At 46.8% G+C, this 15508-nt stretch overlaps 1 protein-coding gene across 1 annotated transcript; it reads left to right on the top strand.

Annotated features, from left to right (window-relative positions):
- Positions 1-2050: 2050 nt before the first annotated feature.
- g3bp1 (GTPase activating protein (SH3 domain) binding protein 1) lies at positions 2051-9113 on the top strand. The gene is given in 13 exon segments (XM_068714068.1): positions 2051-2144; positions 4827-4943; positions 5030-5111; positions 5344-5517; positions 5603-5693; positions 5817-5910; positions 6244-6517; positions 6620-6724; positions 6968-7085; positions 7263-7388; positions 7559-7668; positions 7770-7910; positions 7912-9113. Coding segments are annotated over 12 exon segments (1533 nt in total). The 5' UTR covers positions 2051-2144; positions 4827-4848; the 3' UTR covers positions 8035-9113.
- Positions 9114-15508: the final 6395 nt, after the last annotated feature.

The following is a 15508-nucleotide window of genomic DNA, read 5'->3' as shown; positions in this document are numbered from 1 at the left end:
TCGTTAGACGTTTGTCGCTTCTCTTTGAAGGTAATTAGTAAGCGGCGGACGGTGGCTTCGCTTTGCTTTTGGCGTTTCTTTACTATAAAGAAGTGTGTTGTCAGGCGGTAAGTGAAAGCATCTGTGTGGATGTGCTGTGAGAATGGAGGGCCCTTTAAAACAAACCCAAAACACAATAAAAGGAGTCTCAAAATGTCTGTAACGTGCTGGAATATATACATTTATATTGCTCCTCCTCACTCATAATGTGCATTCAGAGATGCTGGAACACAATAGAGTTAAACCTAAAGTGCACACATGTATTTAGATTGTGTTGGAAATATGTTTCTTTGAATGTCTAAACCGTTTTCATCTTTTCAAACATGTTGAAACACGTGTTTGCCTTGGCAATAAGCATACAACATGCATGTATTTCATCTTATATTATTATGACTTTTAGCCCAAACAAAGAGGCCGTAAAACAATACAAAGCAAACAACGGGGACATGTTGTTCTAAGCAACGCTGTAAATAGTTGATTTTGCACCAGAGCTACATGGCTGATGTGTGCATGAAGCCCTCTTGTCTGCGCTGCTCTCCACGGCTTCACTTTCAAAAAGGGCAGCGAGCTGCTCGTGGTCCCCTGGGAGACGAGCGAGGGAGAGACGGAGCACCCTGTTACCATCCCCACCCGTTCATCCAGACTCCAGTGTCAAGAATGTGGAACAACAGCCGGGGGCCACACAGGCCCCTCCCCCTCTGTCCTCCTCACTGCCTCTGTGGCTGTAACGAGAGACCTCCTCTTCTGATGCAGGTCTTTGCTCAGTTAACGTGTCTTTGATCTGCTTCTATAATGGACTTCAGTTAGGCTCAAACACACACCAGGACTTTGCTCCAGCTTGTTCCACCTGTTCTAGTTGAAGTTCATGTAAAAAGTGCACGATTATATATGTATATATTCATGCATAAACACTTATTATAAGCAGTTTTTTGTAGCCTTATTAGAATAAGCAGCAGTCTTCCACACAATGTTCTGACATGTGGAACGATCTGTGCTTTGAAGTCGTAGTTCAGATAGTTAGACTTGCTAAAAGTCTACACACACAAAAATCGAAATACTAAATATGTTACATCTCTTGCAAAAGCAAACATCATATAAACTCTTCTAAAATTGTATTTTGGCATCACAACTTTACACACAAACACCAAATTGTATAACTCTCTCCACATGCCAGCTGCACACTGATGTCTTTGGCATCTATGAACACAAACGCAACGTGTTTATTCTCATTACTCATAACATAATCAGACGCAATGACTTCAACTGAAGATGACGTGAACATAAATACTGTACTGTAATCAAATATATCCCTATATATACCCCAGATCCATGTGTATCAGATAGGTTAGGGTCATTTGTTTCTTGTAAACATGCGACATTAAATCACAGTATGAACTGCGGTAATGTGAGATTTTAAGGAACACATCCAGAAAATGGCAAAGGCGTTCTTAAACTGTGGATCAGGTAGATGCAAACCAGACTAAACGGAAATGTGCAGGTTATATAAATCTATGATGCAACTCTAATCCGGGAAATGAGGCGCAGGTGAGCAGGTGATGTGAATGGCGGGACAGGTTTTCTTTAAAGCTGACGGAGTTTCTCCTCTTTGACACGTCACACCAGTTAAACTGTCATTTGATGAGTCGTCCGCTATAATTTAAGTCAGCTGAAATACCGGATACAGTTTTGTCGCCCCTAAGCGGTGAAGAGGCTCCGGTACACGAAGCTCAAAACAACAACCGGCACGCACCGGTCGATTAAACCATCGCACCTCGAGTGCATTTACTGTGACGTGATTGGCCCCCTGTCGAGAAAATACCAGGTATCATACACAGAGCTTCGTGATTGGCTGTGAGTTAGAAGCTCCCGCCCCTCTCTGCGTAAGCGCTATACGATTGGTGGATGAGTCACACGGCGTCAATTTGATTGGCTTAGACGGCTCGTAAGAGGCGGGATGTCAAGTTCGGTTGCGGGGAATGAAAACCGGTAACCTAGCACTCCAGCACGTTGTGAAGCCGCTAGCGTCTCCTGGCTGCTGTCGCTGAGGTGATTCAAAGAAATCACTTGTTTCTAGATCGATTTTTTTTTTGATAGTTGACCCACAGGTAAGTTGTTCTTTTTGACAAACATGTCATGTGTGTTTTGTTCAAAACAAAAGTCGCAAATAGGGTGTTTTCCTGTGTCGTAATCGGCAGATTAACTGGGTCGTTTTTTTTACGGCTCCGTCTACATCCTGGTGAGGACATGATGGCTGTTAGCACCGCGGTCATGTTAAATTAAACTATACGTGTTATGGTAATGAACTCGAAAGTACCAGCCGGTGACTGAAGTAGTTGTTTACTATGTTGAAATATTAGGATATAGCCATTTAACTTTGTTTTTTCCAGGAGATAGCCACCGCCCATGTGTAGCCCACTTAAGAGCTCTCATTCAGTCGTGACTCCCTCCCTTCGTGTGTCTCTCTTCTTGGTTGCCAGTTTTGCGTTTTTCTCCACAATCCTCCACCGTATGCGCTCACTGGTTTCTCCTCGGTTCTGGTCCGGTTAACCGGTTGACTTGCCACGGAAAGACCCGAGACGTGTAGCCGGTGAACCGGCCGGTGGACACGTGTTGGGGCTGCTGCAGAAACCAAAGCTACATAGCCGTTGCCTGCACTAGTTTTCTGCGGGTTTAGCTCCCGTGGTGGAGCAGCTATTAGGCTCTTTTAACCTAGGGTTATATCTGGTTGGTCGGACTACACCCTAAAAAAATAAATAAAGTCCCACCGACGTGCAGTGCCGCCATGACCGGTGGATGAGTGTGCGTAAGGCCGGCCGGTGCCGGTCACTGCGTGGCCTTTTGTCTGCCTGCCATGTGTTGCACTTTCTTTCTACACAAGCTGCTCTGTGTGTGATATGGCTGCATGCCCTTATATGCACCTCATATCTTCAGATACTCTCGGACCCCCCCCCGGACGTCAGCCCTGAGATCCTGGCACACCTTCAGCTCTTCTGGGGCTGCTCCTCCTCAGGCTTAGCCTGGTGGATCAGATCTGGTGTGCTGGTTGCTAAGTGTTTGCCAGGACAGCAGATGGTGGTGGTGTGTGGACAGACAGGTGTGGCAGACAGACAGACAGACAGACAGACAGTCTATTAAAGACGGCCCCTGGTGGCTGCAAGACAGTACCACTGGGTCTGCTAGTTGTAGCCTCCTCCCCATAGATTAACCTCAGCCTGTAGACCATGCTGTGTGTTCTATACAGTTTAAAGAGTAAGTCTGTAACATAGACCTGCATTGAGCCACATGCATTTAAAAACAGTGAATCTGCAGCTGGGACCAGTTTAACTTCATGTCGGCGTAGCGTGAAGATCAACTAGCAGAGACTTGAAACTTTCTTTTTAATGGGCAATCCATCAAAATCCCGACAGGCACATAGGCTCCGTGTGCAGATGTTCACACAGGTGACTGTTTAATGGCACCGAGTCACATGACCACGTTAAAAAAAGAAAAGTCCAGGAAGCAGAAGAATGTGGGTGTGTTACCGTCAAAGTGAACATCACCGTAAAGAAGTGTTATCAGGGCGTCCATCTGAACACACACACACACACACACACACACACACACACACACACACACACACACACACACACACACACACACACACACACACACACACACACACACACACACACACACACACACAGTGGTGGAATCAGTGAAGGGAACAAAATGTCCTCATAAAGACGGGACTTCTGGGAGGCTTTTTAGGTGGGGCTCGTGTGTCCAGTGTCAGCTGTGGGTCGTTCATGTCGAGCTGCACGGTTATGGACAAAAAGACTTCAACACTCAGTCGATGGTGTACGTTTAATTTCTGGTGATCACGGGTTTCGTTGATGTTATGAAGCTGAACTGGTTCAGTCTGTGAGTCTCTTCAGTCCAGGACGTGAGATAAGAGATGAAGGCAGTAGAGGAGTGCGTGCTCGGTATGAAAACAAACTTGTGTGGGTGTGTGTGTGTGCGCACACCCACACACCCACCCAGGAGCTTGTCAGAATCAGTCAGGTTTGCAGATCAAACGCTCTTCTTGCTGCAGGCGCTTCAATGCGCTCCAGAGACATGACATGAAAGAAGGAGTCTGGATGTCGTGTGCCGATGTGAAATCAGAGGTCACGTTTACCAAACTAGAGTTCCACTTCAAACCTCTCTGTGGGGACGCAGCATGACTCACCATCTCTCTCTCTCTCTCTCTCTCTCTCTCTCTCTCTCTCTCTCTCTCTCTCTCTCTCTCTCTCTCTCTCTCACTCACTCACTCACTCACTCACTCACTCACTCACTCTCACTCACTCACACACGTCTCTCAGAAGGGTTGTTGGCTGTGAGGCGTGTGCGACTAAAGACACAAACCACTGCCTGACGTCAGAGCTCAACGCCAACTTTTAAAAGCCTGAGAACTGTTTGTCAATTCCTTAAAATGGTTGCGAATGCAACTTGGCAACCATGACTGTGGAACCCTGTATATCCTGCTCGTTGCTTACTACAGCAGCAGTCCTGACGCCGCGCTGTCTACGGGTAATTCTGCAGGATGAGAGTTCAAAGTGTGACTGGAACAAGTTCACAAGTAATCCATTCATCTTTTGGTCTAATATCAGAAATAACTTAGAATGTTCAGAAACATTACAGCCGCTGGAAACGGTGATTTCTTCCTCTAAACGACTCAAACTATTCATCACTCATCAGAATCGAGGAACAGTGATCGTATTCAACGACATCACTAATCTAACCCCCTTCCTCCTCCTCCTCTTCCTCAGAGACTTCCAGCTGACCAAAGAAATGGTGATGGAGAAGCCAAGTGCCCAGCTGGTCGGGCGAGAGTTTGTCCGACAGTATTACACACTGCTGAACCAGGCCCCCGACTACCTGCACAGGTGAGACCTTCACCTGCTCAGAGTTCACCGGAACCTTCAGGCGTGAACACAAGCGATAAACTAACCCTCCTCCTCTGTCTGCTCAGGTTCTATGGAAAGAACTCGTCCTACGTGCACGGCGGCCTGGACAACAACGGCAAACCGGTGGAGGCTGTTTATGGACAATCTGTGAGTGTTCATCCAGCAGACAGCGGCTCTCACACATGTTAACATGTCAGGTTTTCTTAAAGTCTGGAGACGTTATTTGATACTTCTCTAAATAAAGAGTTCAACAAATCACCAATATTTAGACTAAAAGCATCTCGAACAGGCAGGATGGTAATGAATACATCAGTAAAGAAGAGCCAACGTGTCCTGACTGAGCTCCTCCTCCTCCTCCTCCTCCTCCTCCTGTCTGCAGGAGATCCACAAGAGGGTGATGGCTCTGAGTTTCCGCGACTGTCACACTAAGATCCGCCACGTGGACGCCCACGCCACCCTGAACGAGGGCGTGGTGGTGCAGGTGATGGGCGAGCTGTCCAACAACATGCAGCCCATGAGGAAGTTCATGCAGACCTTCGTGCTGGCGCCTGAGGTCTGTAGTCCGCCTGCCGTCGAAGCCCACGGTCACACGTGTCGATAGAAGTTCGTCATGTTGAAATGATCCTTTCTTTCTTCAGGGTACCGTTGCTAACAAATTCTACGTCCACAACGACGTGTTCCGCTACCAGGACGAGGTGTTCGGAGACTCTGATTCTGAGCCTCCAGAAGGTGAGACGACCTGGTTTCATGTTTCTGTTTCTCTGCCGTCTCACTCTTCACCCTCTGATGTCTGAGCTTAATTCATCTTTAGGTGAGTAGCAGAGTGCTGAACGTGTGTTGTGTGCTTTTCAGAGTCGGAGGACGAGGCGGAGGAGATCGAGGAGAGGGTCCCCTCCCCCGACGTGGCTCCGGAGGAGTCCGCCTCCTTCTACGACCCGACGCCCTGGTGTGTTCCTCGAGCTTTAACCGCTTCACGCGTTGCCTTCAGTCAAAGTTTCACCGATTTGTTGTCGCGTGACTGTCGGTCTGAGCCGAGTCAATCATGTCTTCTTTGTTGCTCTGAGGAGCTCAGAATTTAATGTTTTTGACAGAATCTGGTTAAAACAAAGGGTTTATTTGTGGCGAGGTTTTAAACGAGACGTGTGGAGTAGAATGTTTTTGATGAAATGTCACGCGTTTCGTTGGTTCTTCACGGTGTGTTCTGGGGGTTCAGAGGGTTAACTCCTCCGTTGTTTAGCTGAGGCAGCAGGTTTGTGTGTAACCCGACTCGTACTTGTAGTTCAGAGCCGACTGTTCCTGGAGACGACGAGGAGGAGGATGAGGAGGAAGAGGAGGCCGCGGCGAGTCCAGAACCGGAGCCGGAGGCCGAGAAGGAGGCCGAGGTCGTCGTCGTGGAGCTGAAGCCGGAGACGCCGACGACGGCGGAGACGCAAGCGGACACCAACGCATCCGACGACCAGAAAGAGAAAAGCAGCGGAGCCCCGCCCACCGCCGAACCCGCCGCCGCCGCCGCGCCCGCCGAACCCGCCCCCACCGCCCCAGAAGAAAACAGGGTAGGTCTGAACGAGTGGCGCCACCCTCTTCTGAGCGGCCTGCTGTAATACTTCATGATGAGCAGCAGCACTAAGTGTCTCCAGTGTTGTGTCTCCTCCCAGCCGTTCTCCTGGGCCTCCGTCACCAGTAAGAACCTCCCTCCCAGCGGGGCCGTCCCGGTCTCAGGAATCCCCCCACACGTCGTCAAAGCCCCTCCCACAGCGCCGGTAGGTTTGAGAAGTCAGAATTAAATATCTCCCAAGATGAACCTGGTGTTGATTAAAACTAGTCTGGATTCCTGGTCTTCAGCAGCCATTTTAGTTGTGTGTCAGCAGCCGTCCTCGGGCTACACTGTCGTCTTTAGTAGAGATGAAGGCGGCAGGACGCCAACGTCTCCTCCTACCTCCTTCATGATGACGCCATGAACCTGGCTGCTTCCTCTTCTTACTGAAGTGCGTTGACTCTTTCAGCCCAGAGCGGAGGTGAAGTCAGAGTCCCAGACAGCAGCGCAGAGACCAACGAGGGACCAGAGGCCGAGGGAACAGAGGCCTGGAGGACCTCCGCCGGTGCACAGAGGACCCAGACCAGGTACAGACAGACAGACACCTCAGAACATGTGAACATTCAAACGTTTATCTATGCAAGTGCAGTTTCCAAGGCCAAATGCTGCTCTGAGACTCTCTCTCAATGTTTAAACTCCACTCAAAAGCAACAGGACTGGTAGGTTCTAGTGTCTAAGCGTTCTCTTCTGTTGACTTGTTTCAGTTCGGGAGGGCGAGCAGGGCGAGTCCGAGGGCCGCCGGGTGGTCCGGTACCCCGACGCCCAGCAGCTCTTTGTGGGAAACGTCCCCCACGATGTGGACAAGACCGAACTCAAGGAGTTCTTTGAGCGTGAGTTTGAATTTTTAGAGCTTTAAAAACACAAAATGTCTGTGTTGTACCTGTGATGTTAAATAAAGTAAGTGTGTGTGTGTGTGTGTGTGTGTGTGTGTGTGTGTGTGTGTGTGTGTGTGTGTGTGTGTGTGTGTGTGTGTGTGTGTGTGTGTGTGTGTGGTCCACAGAGTACGGGACGGTCCTGGAGCTGAGGATCAACAGCGGAGGGAAGCTGCCCAACTTTGGCTTCGTGGTGTTTGACGACTCTGAACCGGTTCAGAAGATCCTCAGCAACCGGGTGAGCCGGCTCTTTATTCATGATACAGTTTGTCTGTTTAACAGGTAAAAGAACCCGAATGAAGCTGTAACCTTTATTTATTCTACGGTCTCGTTCCTCAGCCCATCAAGTTCAGAGGAGACGTCCGGCTGAACGTGGAGGAGAAGAAGACCCGGTCGGCCCGGGAGGGCGACAGGCGGGACATCCGGCCCCGTGGTCCAGGAGGTCCCGGCGGGCCCCGAGAGCGGATAGGAGGAGGAGGAGGGGGGCGGAGGAGGAGGACCCCGAGGCCCCCCCACCCGCGGCGGCATGGCACAGAAACCCAGCTTCGGCTCCGGGCGGGGCGCGGGCCCCAGCGAGGGCCGCTACTCCACCCAGCGCCAGTGAGAGGGAACCTTCTGGGCTCCCAAACCTGAGATTTAGATTAACGATTACAACCGATGGTTTTTGATTCTCTTTTTTTAACCGCAGCAGGAACCAATTAGACAAAAATATAGCCGAAAACTCTTCTCTACGCTGCAGCGTAGGAGCAGAAACGAGTTCATCTCAAGTCAGTTTAAAGTACACACACACACACACACACACACACACACACACACACACACACACACACACACACACACACACACACACACACACACACACACACACACACACACACACACACACACACACACACACACACACACACACACACACACACTCGTTCTCTCCTAAACGTGAGCGTAGTCTGAAGAGGTTTCTGTTAGTTGACGCCGGTTTGGTTGAGAGCTTTCACCATCAGATCACACCAGCTCCTGCTAACTTCAGCCACCAGTCTCTCCATGTGTCTCATGAAGAAGGCTGCCCCCCCCTCCTCCTCCTCCTCCTCCTCCTCCTCCTCACCTGCTGCTTTTTGTTTCCCTCTGAGGAATCCAGAATGTCACATTTTTATTTGATTTTTTTTTTTTTTTTTTTTTTTTTTTTAAACCCATCTCTTCCTCCACCAACACATGTATTATCTGGACTCTTTCTTTGTCATATTTTTGTTTTGTTTTTCACGCTGAACTTGAATTTATTAGGAAACAAAAGTCTAAACAGGCAGACCCACATGAACAGAAGAAGGGGTTAATACTACTTGAATTGGGGATTAAAAACCCGGAGGTTAGGTGTTGTTTTTTTTTTTTTTTTTTTCGCGTTCTCTCTCCCTGTTTCTTAAAGGAACGTGTACTTTACTGCTTGGGCAATCCTGTGTATTGCTGCCACCGTTGTATCGAGCGATGGATCTGTCTTATCTTTTTATTCTATCGGGTCGAGAGCTGAACTGTAGTGGTTTTTATTTGAGTAACGTTGGCTTGTATCATCAGAATCATGAATGAGTCCTGTGGGGCTTCTACTACCAATGCACTTCATTCGTCATCATGTTTAAAGGAATGAGCTCACCTGCCCATGAGAGAACTAAATTAAAAGTGATTTACTGTTTTAAACCTGGTGCTGCGTTTCTTCTTGTTTTCAACTGGTGGAGGCCGAGCATCAGACCTGGCAACCCGGTGGATGTAGAGTCACACTAAAGTAGAGCTGCTGAAGCTTCTATGTCAGAGTGACTTTAAACCAGACCAGACCAAGTAGTACTGTGGTACTATGTTATAATGTACACGGGTTCAGATTAGCTTCTATCTGAAGTTGTGAGGTGGAAGGATGACATTTATTGAGCATATTTCATTAGTTTTCACATATTTTATGAATACTTTTTGGAAATTTCACACTTTTATAAAACTTTTTTAATAAAATATAATGACTGGTCATTTAAAAAAAGTCATTGTTCACTTAATTTATACAATTTAATTCACATTTGTACCGTTTTCAACCTCATTCACAGAAGCATGATTTTAGGCAGCGTTGATGTAAATATGGGCATCTTAAAAAATGACCACCAAACTACCATTTTTCTACAAATAAACATTTTTCTACAAATAAACACTTTTTGGCGTAACTCACGGACCAGTCGACACTACAGCTGAACGTTGAGGTAACTGGTCCTGTTTCTACACGTCATGTGCAGCTCTGTGACCTGCTGACCGTCGGTAGCAGAGACGTCGGTGAAGGAATGATGTGACGACCTCATTACAGCAGAGATCACTGAATGATGGCTGCTGCAGAGTTCAGAGGAGACGCAGTGAAGGAGGATTAATACACAACTAATGACATCGTAACTCTGGAGCACAAGTTGATGAACATGAAGGAACAAATGACACAAATAATAGGTCATGAGGTCATGAAGATATCAAAGTGTTCCTGATAACAAAACAATGAATACTTCCTTACTTTAAAGTTAGAAATCTGTTATTTCAACAGATTAAAGAATCAGTAAAACATATTTACAGTATAAAGTACAATATGTACCTGTGAGAGGTAGAACAGTATAAAGTACAATATGTACCTGTGAGATGTAGTGGGGAGAAGTATAAAGTATCAGAACGTGTAAGTACTGCAGTAGAGTACACGTTCTTACAGATTGTACCTCTGTACAGTCCTCCAGGTGTCCTCCAGGTGTCCTCCAGTAAATCATACAACGGGACAGATTTCCTCTCACAGCGGATCGAAACCTTCGACTTTCCTCCTCAGATTAGTATTCAGCAGCCGAGCGCTGACCAGCAGCAGGGTCGCCGCTCTGTAGCTCACGCTGACCCCTGACCTCTCTGCGGAGGCACGCCGAGAAGAAAAAGAGCGATTCGTCTTCGGAGGATCGATACGGAACCAGAAAAAGAGACGAACCGGCTTCAATAAATCACGTTCCTGTTTTAATGTGATGCTGTTTCTGCGGACGCTGCCAGATTACAGAGTGAAGCCGTGCTGCGTTCAGGAGCAGGTGTACTTTTCTACCGAGCTGTAAAGTTCACGTGTCACGAGCTCATGGTGCTTAGCCTCTTCTGTCATGTGCAGGAAACACTCTAAATGAGGAAGTGTTGTTAAAGCTGCATTCTCTCTAGTGTCCACCAGGGGGCGACTCCTCTGGTTGTATAGAAGTCTAGTCTAAAATGACTCTACTTCTCTCTTGATTTATTCCCTCAGTAAACATTGTAAACATGAGTTTATGGTCTAAATCTCTAGTTTCCAGTCTTCTTCAATACAGCATGATGTTCATTTAGTACATTATGCTCCATTTAGAGTCAAACAGATCATAAAGCAGGGGATGCTTGTATCCACACTGGTCATAAAAGAGTCCACGCTTCTTACTGATGTTCACGTTTATTATTGTCCTCTCATGGAACACCGTGAAAACTAGAAGACACAAAACAGCTTCATGTACAAACAACAAAGAAACAAATGCTCTGTCTCTCATCACCTACAACAAGTATAACAGTACTTTAATGAGTTAACTTAATAAACTTTACCGTGTTCGCCTGGTAGACCAGTAGTAGAATAACATTACGGGAAAGAAAAAGGTCGCTGTTTTCACCCGCCATTTCTTGTCTTTCTGAGCTCCGCTTAACTTCCGGGTTAATGGTCACGTTACAACAACAAAAGCTCATCTATCATCATGAGTAAAACAAGGACAAAACGGTTACGAGTTTAACACAAGGTACCCGAAATTACAGTAAACGTAATGTATTACAATTGCAGAAATAAACTAAATAATAATACAAATCGCGTAACTCAACTTACGGTGTTGTCATGGCAACGTGTATACGCCGGTCAGCGTCAGCTACACTCCCACCAAATTACCTTTGATTAATTAACATCCAAATATATGTCAGTGACATTGTACACTTTTTATCAATTAAATCAATGGTAATTTCCAAACACATTGTTAAGGTCACTCAAAAAACATCTGAAATTGAGCAACTTACTTGAATAGCAATTTTTAAACTCTATACCTCAAAACAGTAGAATGTTATTAATAAAAAACACTGTTATCCACAGACATAGGGTAAATAGTAACTTACTTTCCTAAGCTTGAGAGTAGATAACTGATCACTGTCTGACTAAACCAGATTTTTATTTTATTTATTTTTCTCTTTTTAACCTTTAGCTGCTTTCCACAAGAATAACTAACTTCTGGATGGGTCGTTCAACAATGGAAGGTTTGCTAAGGCGTTCACCCCCTTTTCCTAACTTTCGCTCTCCTATCTGTATTTTAGCTTTTCGCACAAGTCCGTCATCATCCTTATGTACGTCGAGAACCCTGGCAAGTTTCCATTCATTGCGAGAGATCTCCTCTTCCTTGACAATCACAATATCGCCAACCTGCATGTTTCGTCTTGGAGAATGCCATCGTTGCCTTAGAGTGATGTTGGCAAGATATTCCCTTCTCCATCTGTTCCAAAATTGTTCGGACAGATATTGCACTCGTCTCCACCGCTTTTTAGCATACAAGTCTTCCTTCACAAATTTACCCGGTGGGGGCAATGGGACAGAGGATTTCATGGTGAGGAGATGGTTGGGTGTTAGTGGCTCCAGACTTGTGGGATCGCTGATACTGTCAACAGTAAGTGGGCGGTTATTCACGATGGACATGGCTTCGTAGAAAAATGTCCTTAAGGAAGCATCGTCAAGTCTTCCAGCACTGTGTGCAAGGACGGAGCCTAGTACATTTCTCACTGTCCTAATCTGTCGCTCCCATATGCCTCCAACGTGACTTGAATCTGGTACATTCATGCGAAAGTCACACTGCTTATCTGCCAGATATGCAGCCACTCTTTCATTGTTCACTTCCTTTAGGGCTCTTTCCATTTCATGTTTTGCTCCAACAAAGTTGGATCCTTGATCAGATCGAATGTGTCTGACAGCTCCACGGATGGCCATGAAACACCGTAGGGCATTTATGAATGCGTCAGTAGTCATGTCTTCTAGCATCTCTATGTGGACTGCTCTGGAGCATAGACACGTGAAAAGGAGACCATACCGTTTATGTTCCTTGCGACCTTGCTTAGTATGGAATGAACCAAAACAGTCCATACCGCAGTAGGTGAACGGTGGTGAGGGATCAACACGGTCGCTAGGTAGATCTGCCATCCGTTGCTCCTCTGGTGGCCTGCGGGCTCTCCTACAGTGGACACACTGCCTTATGTACTCGGCTACTGCCTTGCTACCACCAATAATCCAGTAGCCATTGGTCCTTAGTTCATTCAGGGTTTGTCCTCTGCCTTGGTGTTGTGTTTTTCTATGATGGTGTGCAAGAATGAGGCGTGTAACAACACCATCTCTGGGAAGGATTATTGGGTGTCTCAGATCAAGAGGTGCAGATGCTCTCCTCAGTCGTCCTCCCACTCTCAGTATATTATCTTGCAGGAGTGGGTCAAGCTGGTAGAGTTGGTGGTTACAGGGCAGCTTTCCAGATTTCTGGCTGAGTATGTGCAACTCATCTTTGAAGGCATCTTGCTGTGCAAGCTTGGTGAGAGTGAGGGCAGCCCTCCTTCTTTCCTCAACACTTAGGGGTTCCGTCTTCCTAATTCTCTTGGCTAATCGTTGAATCCGAGCAATGACGTTTACCGCTGTGGTCCATTTTGAGAACCGTGACAGTCGCTCTTGAAAATCAACTTGCCATGCAGCCTCAGTTTTCAGCACTTGAATTGCCTTGACTTCAGGGTCTCCCACCAGAAGCTCTGTAGTTCCGTGGTTTGTAACTACTTCCCTTTGCCATAGAAACTTTGGTCCTGTTAGCCAGTTTGAATTGATCAGCTCTGCTACCTTGAGGCCTCTTGAGGCATGATCAGCAGGGTTCTCCCCTGTGTCAACATAGTACCAATGTCCTGGGTTGGTGGTTTCCCGAATTCTCTGAACACGGTTTGCGACGAAGACATGGAACCTTCGAGCTTCATTGTTGATATACCCTAGGACTACTTGTGAATCTGTCCAAAAGTACTCTGTCAACACTGAGCTCTAGCTCTTCCTTTAGCATATTGCTCACAGCTGCAGAGATCACTGCTGCAGTTAGTTCTAGTCTTGGTATGGTGACTATTTTTGTGGGTGCGACTCTTGCTTTGCCCATGATCAAGGCGCAGTGCACCTTATCTTCACTTACCAATCTGATATATGAACACTGACCATAGCCTTGACTGCTAGCATCTGAAAAGTGATGCAGTTCAACTCTTAGGACCTTTCCAAAGTTTTCAGGAGTAAAGCATCTTGGGATCTGAATCTTTTCAAGGTTTCCCAAATCCTTCACCCAACTCTCCCACCTTGGCTTCAATTCACTGGGCAGTGGTTCATCCCAACTGATGCCCTTCTGACACATCTCTTGTAGTATCCTCTTTCCTTGAAGGATGAATGGAGCCAGAAATCCTAAAGGATCATAAAGAGAAGCCACAACTGAGAGTATACCACGACGTGTGGCGGATTTCTCATCTAGTGAGACCTTGAAAGAGAAGGCGTCACCTTCTACGTCCCACCTTACTCCCAACACTCTTTGCACTGGAAGATCGTCGTAGTTGAGATCCACATTCTTCACCTCAACAGCACGTTCAGTGACACAGATAGACTCCATTACCTCTCGGCTGTTGGAAATGAACTTGTGAAGGTGTAACTTCCCTTTAGCACAGACCATTTGGGTTTCCTTCACCAGTTTGACTGCCATGTCAACGGTTTCCAAGCTTATGAGGCCATCGTCTACATAGAAATGCTTTCTGATGAAGCTAGCTGCTGATGGGAACTCTTGCTCGTTTTGGCTGGCCAGATGCTTCATGCCATAATTGGCGCAGCCTGGAGATGATGATGCTCCGAAGAGGTGAACTTTCATACGATACTCTCTAGGTTCCGAGTTGGTATCTCCATTTTTCCACCACAGGAACCGCAGATAATCTCGGTCTTCCTTGCTAACATGGAACCTGTGGAACATTTTTTCCACATCACACATGACTGCAATGGGATGTTTACGGAACTGGCAGAGCACTCCAGTCATTCCATTTGTAAGATCCGGTCCTGTTAGCAGATGGTCATTCAAGGCAGTGCCTTCATACTTTGCAGAGCAGTCAAAAACTACCCTAATCTTCTCAGGTTTCTTAGGGTGATAAACCCCTTGGTGTGGGATGTACCATGCATTTCCTAACCTTGCTGGCGTGTCTGCTCTCTCTGCATCACCATCCTTGAAGACACCTTCCATGAATCTCAAATAGTCATTCCTGAATTTAGGATCTCTGTCAAGTTTCTTTTTAAGGTGCTTCAGCCGGACTAGGGCAAGCTTCTTGTTGTCGGGGAGGTGAGGACGTGCTCTGAAGGGAAGGGGCATCTCAAAGTGGCCGCACTCGTTCTGCTGGATTCTTCCCTTTAAAACTTGCAGAAACTGAATATCTTCTTGAGATATGCTTTTTTCTCCTGGTCTGGTGTCCGCAAAATCGGACTCGAGCGCTCTAATAACAGCAGATGGCGTCACAGATGGAAGCTCCCGGACAGATATACGATGACACAGACCAGTCACATCCATGGAGTTCAGACGTTGTGGTGCGCTTCCTACGATGCTCCAACCTAGATCAGTCTTAATGGCGTAAGGGTCATAGTCACCTCCAGTGATAACCCTTCGTGGTGCCAGTGCTCTGGAGCAGTCATATCCAATCAAAAGTCCTACTCCACAATCCATTAGGGGGGGCATTTCTTGAGCTATGACTTCAAGGTGTTTCCACTTATTGGCGGTTTTGCAGGTCGGAATGTGCGTACGTTCTAGCGGAATGAAATCCCTTGTATAGGCAGGAGGTAAATCAATCAAGCTATCTGAGGAAAACCCTCGGACTTTAAGTCCACTAACTCTCTGACTCTTCACAATTGAATCTTTTCCCATCATAGTGGAAAGCTTTAGTTTTACTGGTTCCATCACTGCCTGCAGCCTTTCACATACCTCCTGGTCAACAAATGTGTGAGTGCTCTGAGTGTCCAATAGGGCATACAC

Source organism: Cebidichthys violaceus, unplaced genomic scaffold, assembly GCF_023349555.1.
Source record: "Cebidichthys violaceus isolate CVI_PGR_0920_01 unplaced genomic scaffold, fCebVio1.0.p SCAF_2, whole genome shotgun sequence".
Classification (NCBI taxonomy): domain Eukaryota; kingdom Metazoa; phylum Chordata; class Actinopteri; order Perciformes; family Stichaeidae; genus Cebidichthys; species Cebidichthys violaceus.
This window is presented reverse-complemented; position numbering and strand designations above follow the sequence as displayed.